Below are 22,289 nucleotides of genomic sequence, written 5' to 3' on the forward strand. Positions count from 1 at the left end.
AATCAATCCGAGCCTTCTTGTTTATTATTTCCTTATTTTGATTTATGTCATACATTGGTCCCATTGATTCTGACTTGTGGATTTCAGCACAGTGGTTAAAAATAATTATATTATTGGATATTGTTCTTCCCGGATAGGTCTCAGACTGAAATGAGTGATTTTGGGAGCGCTGCAGACCTGTACGGGCTTGTGTCCAACATTTTAGAAGAACCTGATCAATCACAGTCCTTATTTGTTGAAGGGTAGGTTTATGAATATGAGTATTTTATTTAATAAAATGGAATAAACATTGTGGGGGGAGGGGTCTTATGACATTATGGATTTCTAATCCTGCTGGATCGCATGGATACAGCTGAAAAGCTGAACAACCTACTCCTGTCAGTGCCACTGTGAGGTGGACATAAGGAGATGCATCATAACTATTTTGGCTGACTTTTCCTGTACTCTCCTGCTGTGGCCTGGCTCATTGTGGCAGTACAGCTGAGACAGCCATTTCAGTGGTGCAGGAGATAGTGCTTACATTCCTCCACTGCTATGATGTAGTGCATTGGTTACTCAATGTGCTGTTCCGTCACTTCACACAAACTAGACGTGTAATATTACAATGCATATTGTCCTTTAAGACTTTTTAAACTATTACTTAATCAGTTCCTTGCAACATATCTTTTGTTTTAGAAATACCTCCTCTAACTTGTTAAGATCAATATGGTCTTCCACAACCAGCAGATATACAGAACATCTAGATCACTCATCTGAGTCTAAGAAGCCTGTAGATACATCGTATTCACAACCAGTTTTTAATGCAAAAGAATCCATAGCAACGTCTGACAAACAACAGTACCAGCAGGATAGTCATTTAGTCTCACAGCAAAAACTAAATATGGAAGATTTTTTAGGATTTGATGACTTGGATCTTACAGAACAATGGATGTTTCCTTCAAAGAAAGAAGCTACTGATTGTAGTCCTTTTCAGTCCACTGATACCACCAAGATGAACTTTCAGGAGTTTCCTTATGTAAAGAATTGTTCCAAACTTCAGGTAGGATTATCAGTATCAGTTAGAGAACCAGGAACAGATATACACATGTATGGCAGAGACGGGGGAGATTTTAAAGAAGTTGGTACTCCATCCAGTCAGACATCCACAGAGCTGTTTCCTTTCCTGCATAACTCCAGAAACTCTTACAACAGTAATAGTAACAACAGATACATGGAACAATTGCATGTCAGTAAATTCAGACAGAACAAATTTGTGAATTTTAACATAGCAGATGGAAAGACCTCTTCTGATTGTATACCAGAATTACCAGTGATAGAAATGGATACATGCACTAGAGTATCAAAAGGAAAACAAGCACAAAAAGGGTTTGATGAATTAAACATTGACCAACATAACTTAAAATACTGTGTAAAATCATCATCAGGCTTGAGTGAAAAACAGCTTTCAAAGGAAATGGGATTAGGTAGTGATTTGGGGCAAAAGTGTACATCTGAATGTGGAAGAAATCCACATACATTTTGCCCAATTAGAAGTGACTTTGAGAAGGCCTTTGAAAAGCAACAACATTCTAATTATGATCATTTTTCACAGTCTGAATATGTTCAGCCATTAAATGCATTGCCGGTGTCTGTGTATTCTGGAGAGTCTTATCAAAACAGACAATCCTGGACAAAACTGGCTACTTCTGGTTCTGAAACTACCACTACTACTTCATTTGGAAAACCAGACAACTCAGCAGACCTTGGTAATCAAGCAGCTCCTGTCTCTAAAACATCATCCCACTCTTTCTGTCCATCTTCTCATCAGTCTTCCATGCCTTTTTCTCAAAATAGTAGTGCTTACTTCCAGAGATCCACAGGAATTTATAGTCAGGACAACCACTCCAAGGTTTCTAGTAGTGAATTCACATATAATGTGGAACGGGTTCAGCCAGGTACACATGCTGAAGGGCAAAACAAAGGTAGTGGAGATATGTACTTTGAATCACCCATTGAGAAGAATTGTCAAAATGGAAAGCAAGTAAATGGATTCCATGGGAGTTCATCATCTCAGCAATATGTTGCAAGCAAATATCCCAGCTACCAAACTAAACAGCAAAACTGCCATTATGATTTGAATGAAGATGTGAAAAAAAAGGATGATGAATTTTCCCAAAGCATGTACAGAGATTTGCTAGGTGCTCAGTCTTATTATTATAATAATCACACTTCCCAACAAGGAGCTGGAGATAGCAACAGTGTAGCAAATTATATGACTCGTTCTTCAGCTTCTTTTTCAAGTCCCTACATGATGGGTGACTTTAGACGGAACCATAATATTTCACAACTTGGTCCACGTAGTGTTGCTTCAGGAACTAACCTTCAGTTTGGTCACCCTGTTGTTTCATTAATGGATCCCAGTGAGTTATTTCCTTATGAGGAGTTTAGTCATTTGTACCCCCTTTTCAATGATATGTTTTATGGAGATGCACCCCTTTATGGATTTATACCACCCTTTGGATTTCCAAGACCTATGAAAAATCGTAGTGGTCCAGCCAACGAACTTCATATTCGATTGGAGGAGTGCTATGAACAATGGAGGGCTTTGGAAAAAGAAAGAAAAAAGGTAAATAAATTTGTTGAAAGCATTAAGCTTAATTCCTTGTATTGAAAGGGGAAGTCTAGGGTAGTACTTTTTGTTCTAAGTATTTCTGCATTTTATAGAAGAAAATAATGGTCTGGCCACACATTACCTGATTATATTTAAAAATAAACCATGGATTTTATTGTCAGCATGGAAACAAATTCGCTCAGTTTGACTTGTTCTAAGAGTTCACTTATAAGGACCATCTCAGGGTGCCTTAAAATAGCAAAACATGAATTTCATAGTAGCCTGAGAATTGCTCAGGAGCTCTGGAAAATCATAGAGAGATAGTTGAAGCGTTGGTTTTAATTTTCCAAGATTCCCTAGATTCGGGGAAGGTTACATTAGATTGGAAAATAGCGAATGTAACACCTTTAATCAAAACAGGAGACCGAAAGCAGGAAGGGACAGGTCAGTTAGCTTGACATCTGTCATAGGGAAAATATTAGAAGCTATTATTAAAAATGTGATAGCAGGGCACTTAGAAAAATTCAAGGTAATCAGGCAGCGTCAACATGGTTTTGTGAAAGGGAAATCATGTTTAACCATTTTATTGGAGTTCTTTGAAGAAGTAACATGTGCTGTGGTTAAAGGGGAACCGGTGGATATACTGTAATTAGATTTCCAGAAGGCATTTGATAAGGTGCAACATTAAAGTTTATTGCAGAAAATAAAAGCTCATGGTGTAGGGGGTAATATATTGGCATGGATAGAAGATTAGCTAGCTAACAGGAAACAGAGAGTAGGCATAAATGGGTCATTTTCTGGTCGTCAAGATGTAACGAGTGGTGTGCCCCAGAGATCAGTGCTGGGGCCACAACTTTTTACAATTTATATAAATGACTTGGATGAAGGGACCGAAGGTATGGTTGCTAAATTTGCTGATGACACAAAGATAGGTAGGAAAATAATTTGTGAAGAGGACATAAGGAGGCTACAAAGGGATATAAATGAGTTGAGTGGGCAAAGATCTGGCAAATGGAGTATAATGTGGGGAAATGTGAAATGGTCCATTTTGGCAGAAAGAACAAAAAAGAAGCATATTATCTAAATGGTGTGAGATTGCAGAGCTCAAATGCAGAGTGATCTGGGTGTCCTAGTGCATGAATCATAAAAGGTTTGTATGCAGGTACAGCAAGTAATTAGGAAAGCGAATAGAATGTTATCGTTTATCGTGAGGGGAATTGAATAGTAAAGTAGGGAGGTTATGCTTCAGTTATACAGGACATTGGTGAGACCACATCTGGTGTACTGTGTACAGTATTGGTCTCCTTATTTAAGGAAGGATGTAAATGTGTTGGAAGCAGTTCAGAGAAGGTTTACTGGACTAATACCTGGAATGGACAGGTTGTCTTATGAGGAAAGGTTGGAAAGGCTAGGCTTGTATCCGCAGGAGTTTAGAAGAGTAAGAGGTGACTTGATTGAAACATATAAGATCCTCAGGGTTCTTGACAGGGTGGATGTGAAAAGGTTGTTTCCTCTTGTGGGAGAATCTAGAACTAGGGGTCACTATAAAAATAAGGGGTTGCCCATTTAAGACAGAGATGAGGATAATTTTTTTTCTCAGAGGGTCGTGAGTCTTTGGAACTCTCTTCCTCAGTGGAAACAGAGTCTTTTTGAATATTTTTAAGGCAGAGGTAGATAGATTCTTGATAAGCAAGGGGGGTGAAAATTTATCGGGAGTAGCCGGGAATCTGGAGTTGAGGTTACAATCAGATCAGCCATGATCTTGTTGAATGGCGGAGCAGGCTCGAAGGGCTGAGTGGCCTACTCTTGGTCCTAATTCGTATGTTACATAGAAAATAGGAGCAGACGTAGGCCATTTGACTCTTCGAGCCTGCTCCGCCATTCATTATGATCATGGATGATCATCCAACTCAGTAACCTGTTCCCGCTTTCGCCCCATACCCTTTGATCCCTTTAAACCCAAGAGCTATATCTAACTCTTTCTGAAAACATACAATGTTTTGGCCTCAACTGCTTTCTGTGGTAGCGAATTCCACAGGTTCACCACTTCTGGGTGAAGAAACTTCCCCTCATCTCAGTCCTGAAAGGTTTACCCCGTATCCTTAGACTATGACCCCTGGTTCTGGACACCCCCACCATCGGAAACATCCTTCCTGCATCTACCCTGTCAAGTCCTGTTAGAATTTTATAGGTTTCTATGAGATCCCCCCTCACTCTTCTGAACTCCAGCGAATATAATCCTAACCAACTCAATTTCTCCTCATACGTCAGTCGAGCCATCCCAGGAATCAGTCTGGTAAACCTTCGCTGCACTCCCTCTATAGCAAAAACATCCTTCCTCAGATAAGGAGACCAAAACTGCACATGACATTCCAGATGTGCCCTCACCAAGGCCCTGTATAATTGCAGCAAGACATCCCTGCTCCTGTACTCGAATCCTCTCTATGAAGGCCAACATACCGTTTGCCTTTTTTACCGCCTGTTGCACCTGCATGCTTACCTTCAGCGACTGGTGTATGAGAACACCCAGGTCTCGCTGCTTATTTCCCTCTCTCAGTTTATAGCCTTTGAGATAATAATCTGCCTTCCTGTCTTTGCTACCAAAGTGGATAACCTCACATTTATCCACATTATACTGCATCTGCCATGCATTTGCCCACTCACTCAACTTGTCCAAATCACCCTGAAGCCTCTGTGCATCCTCCTCACAACTCACCTTCCCACCCAGTTTTGTGTAATCTGCAAATTTGGAGATATTACATTTAGTTCCCTCATCTAAATCATTAATATATATTGTGAATAGCTGGGGTCCTAGCACAGATCCCTGCGGTACCCCACTAGTCACTGCCTGCCATTCAGAAAAAGGCCCATTTATTCCTACTCTTTGTTTCCTGTCTGCCAACCAATTTTCTATCCATCGCAATACACTACCCCCAGTCCCATGTGCTTTAATTTTACATGCTAATGTTTTATGTGGGACTTTGTCAAAAGCCTTCTGAAAGTCCAAGTAAACCACATCCACTGGCTCCCCCTCATCAACTCTACTAGTTACATCCTCGAAGAATTCTAGTAGATTTGTCAAGCATGATTTCCCTTTCGTAAATCCATGCTGACTCTGCCCCGATTCTACCACTATTCTCTAAGTGCTCTGCTATAAAATCTTTGATAATGGACTCTAGAATTTTCCCCACTACCGACGTCAGGCTGACTGGCCTATTATTCCCTGCTTTCGCTCTACCTCCCTTTTTAAATAGTAGGGTTGCATTAGCTACCCTCCAATTTGTAGGAACTGTTTCAGAGTCTATAGAATCTTGGAAGATGACCACCAATGCATCCACTATTTCTAGGCCCACTTCCTTAAGTACTCTGGGATGCATGCCATCAGGCCCTGGGGATTTATCGGCCTTCAATCCCATCAATTTCCCCAACACCATTTCTCTACTAATACTTATTTCCTTCAGTTCCTCTCTCTCACTAAGCCCTGTGTTCCCCAACATTTCTGGTATGATATTTGTGTCCTCCTTTTTGAAGACAGAACCATGTTCGTATAATACAGGCTGGAGACACAGGTTTCAGATGAGCATGCAACATACATCAAGTTTGTTTCATGCATACATGGTGCAGCTTCACTGGCCGTGATATTTACAGGGTGGTGGGGTTGGTGGTGGTGGTGGTGGTGGTGAGAGGAGGGTGGAGCATTGTGGGGGCCATTTTACCTTTGGGAAACCGAAAAGAACGGGTTTATCTCGAGGTCTTTCTGTTAACATTTTTTGTCATTATTTTCTGGCTGCAGCTAGCCAGATTGTGAAGCTGGCTAGCTATCGGTCAGGTAGGCCTTTGGCACCAGGCCACAGCCAGAGAGTGCAAATGTGATCTGAAAGACTTCGGTGTTGGATGGAGTAGGTGGGTGGGGGGGAATGGGCATTCCTGTCCACAGGCAGTGCTCGAAAAAAACTCTTCTGCACAGCTGTTATTGCCTCCCTTTAGCTGCTGGGAAACTTGGCCAACCAATTAAATCTGAAAAATCTAAGGCATGCAGCTTCAGTAAACTATTTAAATGAGGGGCTTACCTGCATGCACATTGGTTGCCCCTTCCTTCCTGCTCCCGCTAAAACTGAAAGTAGGCAGGTTGGGTTCGGATTTGAGGTTCTTAAATATTTTAACATCCCACCTAATCCAAACCCATTCGTTTTAGGGATTAAAATCCCCTTCACCCATTGACCTTTCCCTCCCCCCTCCCCATGTCACGCAGTCTCCTGGGAGAGGCAAAAATGCTTGAGGCTAATCATTGAAGAAAAGAAAAACGCTGGGAAATTCCGCACTAACTTCTTGCAATCAAGCAGGCTCTAGGAGATTGCAGTAACTCATGATCATCATTAATCCCAGCTACCCTGCAATTGGAATGTCCTTCTCTATGAAGAGGTTATCCATCTCCCTTTTAAAGATCTGCAGGATATCCATCCAGATATGTTTTGGCAATCTGTTCCAAAAGTCACTAACTCTTTATAGAAAGAAATACTTAGTCCTTGAATCTAACGTAACTCTGTTTTATTCTCACACTCCTTCTCTAGCTCAGCCAGAGCTAAATCTGTTCCCTTCATCATTTTAAAAATCAGTTGTATCTTTCCTATTGCTGCACTACCCCAATAAAAGAAATTGGATTCCTTGAAACTACCTTAATAACTAACAGCCCTAAGATTGAATAACATTTTGGTCACCCTATTCTAGACCAGGGCCTCGATATCCCCCACCATGTGTAGAGGATCCAATTTCTCTAATTTCGGCCACACCAAGGCTTTGTACTAAGTATTAACTTGTTTTATATCTGTTTTATATTGTACTGTCCAATTCAACCTAAAACCTACTTGCTTTCCCAATGGCCCTGACATACATTGTGTGGACCTTCAGTGTTCTAACTACTGTGACCCCAGATCCTTCTCCTGCAATGCAACCCTTCATCGAGAACCTATCCAGCCCTAAATCCATCACCGCGCATTTATTAACATTTGATAGATATCTGCTGCATACAAGCCTATTCCTCCATTCTATCTAAATCCACCTGTAATCTATTTAATGTAAACTATGCATTAACAGACCTGTGAAGGGTTCCATTGATGTCTTTATCCAAAACATTTATGAAGATGTTGAAGAGGAATGATCCCATCATGAGTTCCTGCAGGACTTCCATTTATGAATGGATCCCACGCAGAGCTACTTCCATACTCTGCCTGTAAGAATGCAGTCAATTTGCTATCCAGCATAATATTTGACTGTCAGACTCGCTAATGAAATTTTCCTTAATACTTTGTGTGTGACACTTCACTTGCTGGAAATCAAGGTTAACACTATAAACTAGATTACCATCAGCCATTGATTTCTTCAAAAAATTCAATCAGGTTATTGAGGAACAATCTAAGTTTCCGGAATTCATGCTGGGATTCCATAATAACTGCCAATCTCTTGGCGATCATGCATTACATCCCTAACAATACCTTACATCACCTTTACTGCAACTGACATTGAATTATCTGGCATATAATTCCTAGGGTCTGATTTCTTCTGCTTTTTAAACATTGGAATCAAATGAAACTCCCACTAGGGCATCGGAATGATCCCAGAACTCAAAAAACCTGTTCAACATATGATACAGTGGCTCAACTCTCATTTCGTTCAACATGTAGTGTAATTGTTAACCTGGTCCAGCAGCCCAATGAGACTTGATAACTAATCATAACTTCAGTGAAAGTTGTGCAAACAGACACGTTTAAAAAAACAGAAACTACTGACAGTTCCAAATAACTTAGATTATAATAAAAGCAAGCTGCCCCTTGAAACTGCGGATATTGGCAAATCATGAATTACAGACAGCCTTCAATGAACCGTTCATTTACAAACTTAAAATAAGGGACAGGCAGGTAAGTGTGAGGCGATAGCAGGTGAAAAAAGAAACAGCTTTTGTATAATGCTGATCTTTGTACCCAGGATGCATAGTAACAGATAAACTTCTCTATCTGTGGGATTCAATGCTTGTACAGCCCTATTACATGGATGTAGGTATATCTCTGCTGCTGTGGATGCTAGATAAAAATATCTCCATTACGCAAAAGCTGGGAACTGCCAGTCTGGATGGTGGGTGTGGGGGGGGGGCGGGAATGGAGGAATCGGGAATCAGGAAACCTGAAATTATTGAGGGGTTTGGGGGGAGACTGTGCAATCAGGTTTAAGGGGGAGAGAATGGTTTTCCCATCCTTGGTTTCCCCACTTCTACTCTTGGTTCTTATAACTTCTCACACAACAGCTGCTGGTGCAAAACTACGAAAAAAGATCCTCAGTATTTGTATAAGTCATGTTATCTGTCATATGGTCCAGTGTCACGTGGTCAGAACATCACGTGATCAAAACTCCAGGAATGCCTCCAACCAGAGTTGGTTGCCCTACTCCAGTGATGGAACACTTCAAACATTAGCATCTGTACCATATAGAGGAAGGGAGGTCCCAGACAGGGGTCTATATGACATTAATTCTCCGTGCACTTCAGCCATATCTTGGTCTCCAATCTTGCCATGCCCTGCTGAATTTCTCAAAGCACCTATACAGTCCTTAAATGCTTTCTGGCATCTGATATAATTGAAAAAGCTCCACTATTGCTACTACAGCTAAACAAAATACTTTCTTATTAATGCCTTTTTGACCTTTCTAATAGCAGGATTAGTTAACCTCAAGTAGTGGATTGGTTATGTTACTGGACTAATAATTCAGAGACTCATGAGTTCAAACCTATCATGACAGTTTGAGAATTTTATTTAGTTTTGTTTTAAGTCTGGAAATATAAAATCTGGTATCAGTAACAGTGACCGTAAAACTGTCAGATTGTTGTAAGAACCCAACTGGTTCACTGATGTCCTTCAGGCAAGGAAACCCGCTGTCCAGACTCGGGCTGGCCTACATATGACTGCAGTCCCACACTAATGTAGTTGACACTTAACTGCTTTCTGAAGTGGCCTAGCCAGCCACTCAGTTGTATCAAATCACTTTTATAGACATTGAATGCTGGCCTCATCAGTGAATCCTACATGTTGTGAATGAATTAAAATATAAAACATATATATCTTATTTCTGTACTAACTCCTGAGTTATTTTCTATATATTTAGTGTAATATTTCTTTTTGAGGTTATTTTGCCTATGAACCCCTCAAACCCACAAACCAAGGTTTTAAATTAGTTAAAACAAACTTTGAAGGGATACATTAGCAATTAACCACAGTAAACTAGAGGGAACTGTGCAAGGGTAAAACTAAGAGGTATTCAAAAAGGTATTTGGTACAAGACCTATGCATATTCCTATAGGGCAAGAGCTTTATTTGTGTAATTAAACTACTTCAGTCAACAAAAGAGATGAGAGATAATATAAAACCAAAAGAAAAGGTAAAGACATGTGGAGATCCTGCAGGCTGGCTGAGATAAAGAACAGCAAAGTGATGCAAAGAAAATGAAAAGCGGAGATCATGCATACTAGGAGAGGTAAAGAGCAGCAAAAAGATACAAAAAAAGTAGTAGCAAAAGAGAATATTAAAAAATTATACAAGGGATATTAAGATAACTATAAGTTTTTACAAGTATATTAAGAGAAAGAGGGTGTCTAAAGGCCATTAAAGACAGAAGCAGGTGATAGTGTAATAGAAACTTTGGAAATGGCAGGCTTGCTAAAATAACTTTGTGTCAGTCTTCACAGAAAAAATGGATACAGTAGCAGATGTGTTGAAAACTAAAATGAAATCAAGGGGAGCAATTTACTGATTTAATATAAGTAAAATAATGGTAATGGTGAAAATAATGAGACTGAAAATTGACAAATCTCCAGGACCTGATGGTTTGCACAGCACAGTATTAAAAGAAGTAGATGACGAAATTGGAGATGCATTTTTTATGATCTTCCAAAACTCTTGATTCAGGAATTGCCCTCTTTGATTGGAAAATTACCAATGTCACTTCATTATTTAAGAAGGGTTGGAGAGGGAAACCAGGAAATTATAGACATATTAGTCTAATGTCTGTTGTGGGGAAGTTACCAATATCATTAGGGCAGAGAAACTGAGCGCTTTGAGAAATATGAACTGATCAGAGAGAGCCAACACTGAATTTGTAATGGTAAGTCATGTCTAACCAAAGTTGTTGAATTTTTTGAGGGGATTAATGACATGGTAAATAAGGGACTGTCTATTGATGTTATTTATATGCACTTCCAGAAGGACTTCAAAAAGGTTTCACATTAGAGTGTCATGCTAGGCCTCCAGCTGCCAGGAATGAGGCACATTAATTTTGTCATGAACATTGATTTTAAACTGTTACTAGAGTGAAGAAGACTTATTAAACAGATAAGCCGTGGCTGGAAAATACATTTGCATATCAACAGACAGTGTTTGGAAGGACAGAGCAGCCATTCCCTGACATTCAACCCACAATGGACTTTTGAGCACCAGACATTGAAGGTGGGGGAGCTTGCATTCCAGGTTGACTGCTAAGATGGCCGAATACACAAATGGGCATGGTCAAACCAGCTAGTCACATGACTAACCTGCTGGGCAACCTGAGTTTTTGAATTTGTACAAACAGTTTGGGCAGAAAGCTGTTTGCTCCTGGACTGAGAAGATCTCTGTTCTGTCCGCTCCTATCTCTTTCTCACAAGCCTCTGAATTCAATGAGGACACATGAACACCAAGAGAGAAAAGTCTCCTACAGCGAACAAGGTTTAAGAAGAATACTGGGCCCCAACGAAAAAGCAAGATCTACCTACAATCAAGGACTCTACAGTGAGCACGAAGATCCGTTACAACAACTCTTCAGATATTGCCTCAAACTTTTTCATTTTATTTTTCTTCTGCTCGTTTCTGTCTCTATTTGCTTGTGTGTATCGCAAATGCATGCTAGCGTGGGCGCGTCCTGTATCCGTAGGCATTAACCGAATTAGAGTTTAAGTTTAATACATTTAAACTTTTCTTCTTTAAATCTGAGAAAGCCTGTTTGTGCTGGTTTCTTTTCCTTATAATTGGAAAGCAGTAAACAAGGATTCACCAAGGGGGAGCTAATAACACGGTGTGTTTAAAATTAAAACCCTGTCACAGTAAGACCAGGTGAAGGCTGAAAGGGAACACTAGACTTCTTCCTCACCTGGTCGTAACAGAAATTTGGGTGCTAGCGTCTGGAATTGACCCACAGACAAATGAGAGAAATTGGAAGTGGGAAGCTAAATTGTTCCCAATCAAAAAAACAAAGAGCAAGTTTTCGATACAGGTTTTCTTGTGGTTATGAGTGCTTGAATACTAACATGTCTGCAACTGAAGCTAGTAGCTCTCCAAGCCAGGGTGAAGTAACTTGGGATAAGTTAAAAACATTGTCTATGGAGGAGTTGAGGAAAATGGCTGAACAGTGTGGAATCACTGTACATGGCAAGGCTAGGAAGTCTGAACTCCTAAGGCTGTTGGCCAGCCATTGTTCCGTTGAATCTGAAGAAGCAGAAACAGGGTTAGAAGCAGACTCCAACAAGGTATTGTTATCAAAGATACAATTGGAACAGAGGAAACTTGAATTTAAGGAGAGGAAGAGAGAAAGAATATACTGGAAAGAATGCGAAGAGAGAGAGTTGAAGTGGCTTGAGTTAACTAGGGAGCAACAGAGTAACCCCAGTGAAAGCATAGCCAATATGGAGGAGCATAATTCAGGGCTGGGTACAAAATTGTTAACTAGCTCAACTAATTCCAAAATTCAATGAGGAGGATGTAGACACATTTTTTGTGTCTTCTGAGAAACTGGCAAGGTAGCTAAAATGGCCAGCTGGCCTCTTTTACTACACAGCAAGCTAACTGGAAAAGCCCATGAGGTTTATTCCCTGTTGCCAGATGAGAATTCATCAAATTATGAACTGAGCAAAAATGCTATCCTTGGGGCATATGAATTGGTACCCGAAGCCTATCGGCAGAAGTTTATAACCCTCAAGAAGCAAGTTAATCAAACTTATCTGGAGTTTGAAAGAAGTAAGCAGCTGGCTTTTGACCAGTGACTGAGGGCTCTTAAAGTACAGCTCAGCTATGGGAACCTCAGAGAAGTAATTCTGTTAGAGGAATTTAAACACTCTCTCCCACTCTGCATAAAGACCGATGTAGAGGAGCAGCGGGTTCAGAGGGCGGCAAGTGGCCATCCTGGCCAATGACTTTGCTTTAATCTATAAGTCGGTTTCCCGGGGATAACTTTTCCTAATCATCCCCACAAATCAGGGCACACCCGCTCAGTGAAGAAGTAAACCTGATGGAAAGCACAGCAGAACAAGCTGTGACTTTAACTGTAGTAAGAGTGAGACCCAGGAAGCTTACAGCTGCAAGTGCCAGAAAATTTAGTAAGATTCCTGAGGGTTATCAAGGTTTTGTATCTGAAGGGAAAGTAATCCCATACCCCTCGAGTGGACAAGCAAGCCCATAGTAATTCTCAGGGACACAGGGGCCACTAGATCCCTTTTACTGGGAAAAGGCCTGACCTTTCCCCCAGAGAGGTCAATGAACACCAGAATGGTATTGGAGGGCAGCGTATGCCTGTACCTGTACACCAGGTGCACGTGGTGTGCGACCTAGTTTCGGGACCAGTGACTGTAGGGATTGTCCCTAGTTTGCTTGTGGATGGGGTTGACCTGCTCCTAGGTAATGATCTGGCGGGGGTGAAGGTCGTAGCTCCCCCAGTAGTGAAAGAAAGACCGCAGGGGGTCTGAGAGACAGGGCAGTGGCGGGAGACTGACCCCTGCAGTTTCCCTGAATGTGTAGTGGATCAGGCCATGATCAAACCAGCTCCCCCAGAGGAGACTGAATTAGCACTGCAGGCAGATGACCAGGTCTGTCTGAGACTTTCTTTGGAAAGTTAGAAGACCCAGGGAATGAATTAAATGGATTTTCCCTAGGTGAGGCTCAGCGACCCGACCCAGTATTATGAGAGATAGCACAGGCTGCCCAGTCTGAAAGTGAATCAGAGGGAGTCCCTGATTGCTATTATTTAAAGAATGAGGTACTGGTGAGGAAATGGAGTTCTCTTCACAGACCTGAGAGCAAGGAGTGGCGCAGTAGTTCACCAGTTAGTGGTGCCACACAGGTACCGGAGAGAAATATTAAGAAGGGCCCACGAGACTACAGTGGCTGTACATGCCGGAATACAAAAGACCAAAGCCCGCATAAGACAGCAGTTTGACTGGCCATAACTCCACAAAGATGTGATGGAGTACTGCAGCAGTTGCCACATGTGCCAGGTTGAGGGGAACCACAACCTACAGTGAAACCTGCACCCCTAAGTCCTGTACCAGTATTAGGACAACCCTCCAGCAGAGGGCTGGTGAACTGTAAGGGATCCCCACCGAAAACAAAACGGGACAGGCGGGCACAAGGCTGGCAATAGGTTAGAGAGAGAAGGGGGAAAAGTGACCGAGAGGGCAGGTTAAAGGAAGTCCGGGAGGAATCCCGGATGAAAACCCGGACTGTCCAGTCAGCCAACCCCAAATAATGTGAAAAGTTAGACCTCACATCCTCTTGCATAAATGCAGACACGAGAAGCTCCCCATCAGAGATGCTAGCAGCATTTACAGGAACCTGCAGAGACAAAGAAAGACCTCTAAGGGGCAGAGAATCTGTGAGTGTGATGCCTCACCTAGTTGAAGTGCCACAAATACCTGCAGGCAGGCATGACCTCTGGGACAAAGCGGAGATTAACAAAGAATCCTCCCCCAAAGTCAGAAAAAAAGCAAACCACCCATCCTCTGAAGTCAAAAGCCTCCGCATGACTCAGCAAAGCACTAAAAGAGAGGTCAGGATAGACTTGCCCACTACTGACTTTTTAATAAAAAAAATTACCTCAGCAGGAACAAAGACCCTAGGCAGCCATGGACATGGGTAAACGGAGGAGAAACTTCCCCAAAAAAGAACCATATGTTTACTGGGACGCCCAAAAGGGGGCAGGTTAATAAGTTCTCGGATTTATGAATGAATGAGAGAAATGCATGTTTTTTTTTCTCTATCATATTTTTCTCTCGACTCTTTTAATGAAATTCGTTTTTCTCAAATCGCATTTCATTCCTCTGAATGTGGAGGTGTCATGCTAGGCCCCCCCCCCCCCCAATGCCTGCCAAGAATGAGGCACAGTAATTTTGTCATGAACATTGGTTTTAAACTGTTACTGCAGTGAAGACTTGTTAAATAAATCAGCCGCGGTTGGAAAAGACATTTTCATATCAATAGACAGTGTTTGGAAGGACAAAGCAGCTATTCCCTGACATTCAACCCACAATGGACTTTTGATCACTAAAATAAAAGCAAAATATTGCAGATGCTGGAAATTTGAAATAAAAACAGAAAGTGCTGGAAAAACTCAGCAGGTCTGGCAGTATCTGTGGAAAAGGAAGCAGAGTTAATGCTTCAGGTCAGTGACCCCACTGACCTGAAACGTTAACTCTGCTTCTGTCTCCACAGATGCTGCCAGACCTGCTGAGTTTTTCCAGCACTTTCTGTTTTTATTATGGACTTTTGATCACCAGACTTTGAAGGCGCGGGAGCTCGCATTTCATGGTGACTGCTAAGATGGCCAAATACACAAATGGACATGGTCAAACCAGCTAATCACGCGACTAACCTGCTGGGCAAACTGAGTTTTTTGAATTTGTACAAACAGTTTGGGCAGAAAGTTGTTTGCTCCTGAATTGAGAAGATCTCTCTCCTGCCTGCTCCCATCTCTTTCTCACAAGCCTCTGAATCTACTAAAGTCACATGAACACCAGCAGAGAAAAGTCTCCTGCAGTAAACAAGGTTTAAGAAGAATACTGGGCCCCAACGAAAAGCAAGATCTAACCTACAACCAAGGACTCTACAGTGAGCTCGAAGAACCATAACAAAACTCTTCAGATATTGCCTCAAACTTTTCCACTTTATTTTTCTTCTGCTCTGTTCTGTCACTATTTGCATGTGAGCAGGGGTCCTAACAACCCCACTGACTTGCGGGCGTCTCGGGAGAGACCTAGGCTAAGGCAGTAAACCCTAACAGAAAATCCGGAGCGGAACCCCGAAGTGGGTCGTGTGTCACCTTTGGCATGTTTCCGGCGTTTCCTGCAGCCATACCAGTGCCAAACGTCATGCTCTGCACTTCTTTGGACCCCACCAGGAAGGCCGAGAGGGGGGTTTTGACGCTTGGGCAACACACAACCTCCATTCATCCGTCCAGGCATGCACCATGGAGAGGTCACTCCATAGTCACCTCACAGCGACCAAAACAACACGGAAGGCAGCAATTACGGGTTATAAATCTAGCTCAATTGGCGTAGAGATTGGGCACCAAGGGTTGCCTTTGTCGGTGGGAGAGGTCATCGCATCTCACTGGACAGCTACCGCCCGCTTCAAACCGGGCAGCCCCCGGTCAGTAAGGTTCTGTCCCGCCACAGTCCACTTGCTTCAATGGGTGCTTGGAGCTCAGGGTCATTGCCCGACAAGTTGACTGTAACATTGCACCAAACAGTATGACAAAAAAAGGAAAGAAGCTAATAGCCCTTTGTTTTGCAAGCTGGAACATCAGAACTATGTGTCCTGGCCTGTCAGAAGACCTTACACAAATTAACGATTCTCAGAAGACCGCCATCATTAACAACGAGCTCAGTAGACTCAGTGTCGACATTGCAGCACTTCAGGAGACACGCCTTCCTGCGAGCGGATCTCTAAGAGAGCAAGGCTACACATTCTTCTGTAAGGGTAGGAATCCTGAAGAACCAAGAAAGCATGGAGTGGGCTTCACCGTCAGAAACTCTTTGCTCAGCATGATAGAGCCACCTTCAAATGGTTCGGAACGCATACTGTCCATCCGACTGCTCACCGCCTCTGGTCCAGTACACCTACTCAGCATCTATGCTCCAACACGCTGCTCCCCACCTGAAGTTAAAGGCCAGTTCTACAAGGAACTCTATAATATCATTAGTAGCATTCCCAATACCGAACATTTGTTCCTGCTAGGGGATTTTAATGCCAGGGTTGAGGCCGACCATGACTCATGGCCCTCCTGCCTCGGGCGCTATGGCATTGGAAGGGTGAATGAAAAAGGACAGAGACTGCTGGAGTTGTGTACCTATCACAACCTCTACATCACCAACTCGTTCTTTCATACTAAACCCTGTCACCTGTTTTCTTGGAGGCACCCAAGATCACGTCATTGGCACCAGTTGGATCTCATCGTCACAAGGTGAGCCTCTTTAAACAGCTTTCAAATCACATGCAGCTTCCACATCGCGACACCGACCACTCCCCGGTGTGCAGCAAGGTTAGACTCAAACCAAAGAAGCTGCATCACTCCAAGCAGAAGGGCCACCCACGCATCAACACGAGCAGAATTTCTTATCCACAGCTGTTACGTAAGTTTCTAAATTCACTTGAAAAAGCCCTTCAAAACACTCCTACAGGGGATGCAGAGACCAAGTGGGCCCACATCAGAGACACCATCTATGACTCAGCAATGACCACCTTTGGCAAACATGAAAAGCAGAATGCAGACTGGTTTCAATCTCACTTTGAAGAGCTGGAACCTGTCATAGCCACTAAGCGCATTGCACTGTTGAACTACAAGAAAGCCCCCAGCGAGTTAACATCCGTAGCACTTAAAGCAGCCAGAAGCGCTGCACAAAGAACAGCCAGACACTGCGCAAATGACTACTGACAACACCTATGCAGTCGTATTCAGCTGGCCTCCAACACCAGAAACATCAGAGGGGTGTATGATGGCATTAAGAGAGCTTTTGGGCCAACCATCAAGAAGATCACGCCCCCCCACCCCCCACCTCAAGTCCAAATCGGGGGACATGTTCACTGACCAATGCAAGCAAATGGACTGCTGGGTGGAGCACTACCTAGAACTGTACTCCAGGGAAAATGTTCTTACTGAGACTGCCCTCAATGCAGCCCAGTCTCTGCCAGTCATGGATGAGCTGGACGAACAGCCAACAAAATGGGAACTCAGTGATGCCATGATACTCTAGCCAGTGGAAAAGCCTCTGGGAAGGACGGCATTACCCCTGAAATAATCAAGAGTGCCAAGCCTGCTATACTTTCAGCACTCCACGAACTGCTTTGCCTGTGCTGGGACGAGGGAGCAGTACCACAGGACATGCACGATACCAATAAGAACAAGGGTGACCGCGGTGACTGCAACAACTACCATGGAATCTCCCTGTTCAGCATCGTGGGGAAAGTCTCCGCTCAAGTCATTTTAAACAGACTCCAGAAGCTGGCTGAGCGTGTCTACCCTGAGGCACAGTGTGGCTTTCGAGCAGAGAGATCCACCATTGCCATGCTGTTCACCCTTCGCCAGCTACGGGAGAAATGTCACGAACAACAGATGCCCCTCTACGTTGCTTTCATTGATCTCACCAAAGCCTTTGACCTCGTCAGCAGACGTGGTCTCTTCAGACTACGAGCAAAGATCGGATGTCCACCAAAGCTACTAAGTATCATCACCTCATTCCACAACAATATGAAAGGCACAATTCAGCATAGCGGCGCCTCATCAGACCGCTTTCCTATTCTGAGTGGTGTGAAACAGGGCTGTGTTCTTGCACCTGCACTGTTTGGGATCATCTTCTCCCTGCTGCTCTCACATGCGTTCAAGTCTTCAGAAGAAGGAATTTTCCTCCACACAAGATCAGATGGCAGGTTGTTCAACCTTGCCCGTCTAAAAGTGAAGACCAAAGTACGGAAGGTCCTCATCAGGGAACTCCTCTATGCTGACGATGCTGCATTAACATCCCACACAGAAGAGTGTCTGCAGAGACTCATCGACAGGATTGCGGCTGCCTGCAACAAATTTGGCCTAACCATCAGCCTCAAGAAAACAAACATCATGAGACAGGACGTTTAAGAAGGGTGGTAAGGATAATCCAGGAAATTATAGGCCGGTGAGCGTTACGTCAGTGGTAGGGAAACTATTAGAGAGGATTCTTCGGGACAGGATTTACTCCCATTTGAAAACAAACGAACGTATTAGCGAGTACAGCATGGTTTTGTGAAGGGGAGGTCGTGTCTTACTAATTTGATTGAGTTTTTTGAGGAAGTGACGAAGATGATTGATGAGGGAAGGGCGGTGGATGTTGTCTATATGGACTTTAGTAAAGCCTTTGACAAGGTCCCGCATGGCAGACTGGTGCAAAAGGTGAAGTCACACGGGATCAGAGGTGAGCTGGCAAGATGGATACAGAACTGGCTCAGTCACAGAAGACAGAGGGTAACAGTGGATGGATGTTTTTCTGAATGGAGGGATGTGACTAGTGGTGTTCCGCAGGGATCAGTGCTGGGACCTTTGCTGTTTGTAGTATATATAAATGATTTGGAGGAAAATGTAGCTGGTCTGATTAGTAAGTTTGCGGACGACACAAAGGTTGGTGGAGTTGCGGATAATGATGAGGATTGTCAGAGGATACAGCAGGATATAGATCGGTTGGAGACTTGGGCGGAGAAATGGCAGATGGAGTTTAATCCGGACAAATGTGAGGTAATGCATTTTGGAGGGTCGAATGCAGGTGGGAAGTATACAGTAAATGGCAGAACCCTTAGGAGTATTGACAGGCAGAGAGATCTTGGCGTACAGGTCCACAGGTCACTGAAAGTGGCAACGCAGGTGGATAAGGTAGTCAAGAAGGCATACGGCATGCTTGCCTTCATCGGTCGGGGCATAGAGTACAAAAATTGGCAAGTCATGTTGCAGCTGTACAGAACCTTAGTTAGGCCACACTTAGAATATTGCGTGCAATTCTGGTCGCCACACTACCAGAAGGACGTGGAGGCTTTAGAGAGGGTACAGAGGAGGTTTACCAGGATGTTGCCTGGTCTGGAGGGCATTAGCTATGAGGAGAGGTTGGAAAAACTCGGATTGTTTTCACTGGAACGACAGAGGTGGAGGGGCGACATGATAGAGGTTTACAAAGTAATGAGCGGCATGGACAGAGTGGATAGTCAGAAGCTTTTTCCCAGGGTGGAAGAGTCAGTTACTATAGGGGACTTAGGTTTAAGGTGCGAGGGTCAAAGTTTAGAGGGGATGTGCGAGGCAAGTTTTTTATACAGAGGGTGGTGAGTGCCTGGAACTTGCTGCCAGGGGAGGTGGTGGAAGCAGATACGATAGCGACGTTAAAGAGACATCTTGACAAATATATGAATAGGAAGGGAATAGAGGGATATGGGCCCTGGAAGTGCAGAAGGTGTTAGTTTAGGCAGGCATCAAGATCGGCGCCGGCTTGGAGGGCCGAATGGCCTGTTCCTGTGCTGTACTGTTCTTTGTTGTTCTTTGACATCAGAAATGCTCCATCCATCAATATTGGCGACCACGCTCTGGAAGTGGTTCAAGAGTTCACCTACCTAGGCTCAACTATCACCAGTAACCTGTCTTTTGATGCAGAAATCAACAAGCGCATGGGAAAGGCTTCCACTGCTATGTCCAGACTGGCCAAGAGAGTGTGGGAAAATGGCGCACTGACACAGAACACAAAAGTCTGAGTGTATCAGGCCTGTGTCCTCAGTACCTTGCTCTATGGCAGCGAGGCCTGGACAATGTATGTCAGCCAAGTGCAACGTCTCAACTCCATCTTCGCTGCTTCCGGAGAATCCTTGGCATTAGGTGGCAGGACCGTAACTCCAATGCAGAAGTTCTCGAGGCGGCCAACATCCCCAGCATATACACCTTACTGAGCCAGCGGTGCTTGAGATGGCTTGGCCATGTGAGCCACATGGAAGACGGCAGGATCCCCAAGGACACTTTGTATAGCGAGCTCGTCACTGTATCAGACCCGCCAGCCGTCCATGTCTCTGCATTAAAGACGTCTGCAAATGCAACATGAAGTCCTGTGACATTGATCACAAGTCGTGGGAGTCAGTTGCCAGTGATCGCCAGAGCCGGCGGACAACCATAAAGGCGGGGCTAAAGAGTGGCAAGTCGAAGAGACTTAGCAGTTGGCAGGAAAAAAGACAGAAGTGCAAGCGGAGCCAAGTCTGTAACAGCCCCGACAACCAATTTTAGCTCAAACACCTGTGGAAGAATCTGTCACTAGAATTGGCCTTTATAGCCACTCCAGGCGCTGCTTCACAAACCACTGACCACCACCAGGCGCTTAACCATTGTCTCTCGAGACAAGGAGGCCAAAGAAGAAGATCGCATATGCATGCTAGCATGGGCCCGTTGGTATTAACTGAATTAAAAATTAAGTTTAATAAATTTCAACTTTTCTTCTTTAAACCTGAGAAAGCCTGTTTGTGCTGGTTTCGTTTCCTTACAATTGGAAAGCGGTGAACAGGGATTCACCAAGGGGGAGCTAAATACACGGTTTGTTTAAAATTAAAACCCTGTTACAGTAAGACCAAGTGAAGGCTGAAAGGGAACCCCCGAGACCACTTTCTCACCTAGCCGTAACAAGAGACTGTTTGCAAAAATGAATGGAATGGAATTTAGGCATGGATAGGAAATAGGTTACTCCAATTGGCGACTATTGGTGCTCCCCAGGAATCTTTGTTGAGGCTTCAGCTTTTCACTATATTTATCATTTTTGGCCCATTAGGGACCAAAGTGGCAATCTGTGTGGAGTCGGAGGACATAGGTGAGGTTTTAAATGATTACTTTTCATCTGTGTTCACTATGGAGAAGGACGATGTAGGTGTAGAGATCAGGGAGGGGAATGGTGATATACTTCAACAAATTAGCATTGAAAGGGAGGAAGTATTAGTTGTTTTAGCGGGCTTTTCTTTCTTTGGCCTCCTTATCGCGAGAGACAATGGATACGCGCCTGGAGGTGGTCAGTGGTTTGTGAAGCAGCGCCTGGAGTGGCTATAAAGGCCAATTCTAGAGTGACAGGCTCTTCCACAGGTGCTGCAGAGAAATTTGTTTGTCGGGGCTGTTGCACAGTTGGCTTTCCCCTTGCGCCTCTGTCTTTTTTCCTGCCAACTACTAAGTCTCTTCGACTCGTCACATTTTAGCCCCGTCTTTATGGCTGCCAGCCAGCTCTGGCGAACTCTGGCAACTGACTCCCACGACTTGTGATCAATGTCACAGGATTTCATGTCGCGTTTGCAGACGTCTTTAAAGCGGAGACATGGACGGCCGGTGGGTCTGATACCAGTGGCGAGCTCGCTGTACAATGTGTCTTTGGGGATCCTGCCGTCTTCCATGCGGCTCACATGCCCAAGCCATCTCAAGCGCCGCTGACTCAGTAGTGTGTATAAGCTGGGGATGTTGGCCGCCTCGAGGACTTCTGTGTTGGAGATACGGTCCTGCCACCTAATGCCAAGTATTCTCCGGAGGCAGCGAAGATGGAATGAATTGAGACGTCGCTCTTGGCTGACATACGTTGTCCAGGCCTCGCTGCCATAGAGCAAGGTACTGAGGACACAGGCCTGATACACTCAGACTTTTGTGTTCCGTGTCAGTGCGCCATTTTCCCACACTCTCTTGGCCAGTCTGGACATAGCAGTGGACGCCTTTCCCATGCGCTTGTTGATTTCTGCATCTAGAGACAGGTTACTGGTGATAGTTGAGCCTAGGTAGGTGAACTCTTGAACCACTTCCAGAGCGTGGTCGCCAATATTGATGGATGGAGCATTTCTGACGTCCTGCCCCATGATGTTCGTTTTCTTGAGGCTGATGGTTAGGCCAAATTTATTGC

General features: G+C 43.9%; 1 protein-coding gene across 3 annotated transcripts in view; it reads left to right on the forward strand.

The window, feature by feature from the left end:
• Positions 1–22,289, forward strand: part of moto (minamoto) — an 89,944-nt gene that overhangs the window by 34,476 nt on the left and 33,179 nt on the right. For all 3 annotated transcript variants that reach the window (XM_068013248.1, XM_068013249.1, XM_068013250.1), the window contains 2 exons: positions 138–242; positions 676–2,605. In XM_068013248.1, coding sequence (XP_067869349.1) covers positions 138–242; positions 676–2,605 — 2,035 coding nt within the window. The remainder of the gene's footprint in view (positions 1–137; positions 243–675; positions 2,606–22,289) is intronic.

The sequence above is a fragment of the Heterodontus francisci genome, chromosome 33 (genome assembly GCF_036365525.1).
Source record: "Heterodontus francisci isolate sHetFra1 chromosome 33, sHetFra1.hap1, whole genome shotgun sequence".
Taxonomy (NCBI): Eukaryota; Metazoa; Chordata; class Chondrichthyes; order Heterodontiformes; family Heterodontidae; genus Heterodontus; species Heterodontus francisci.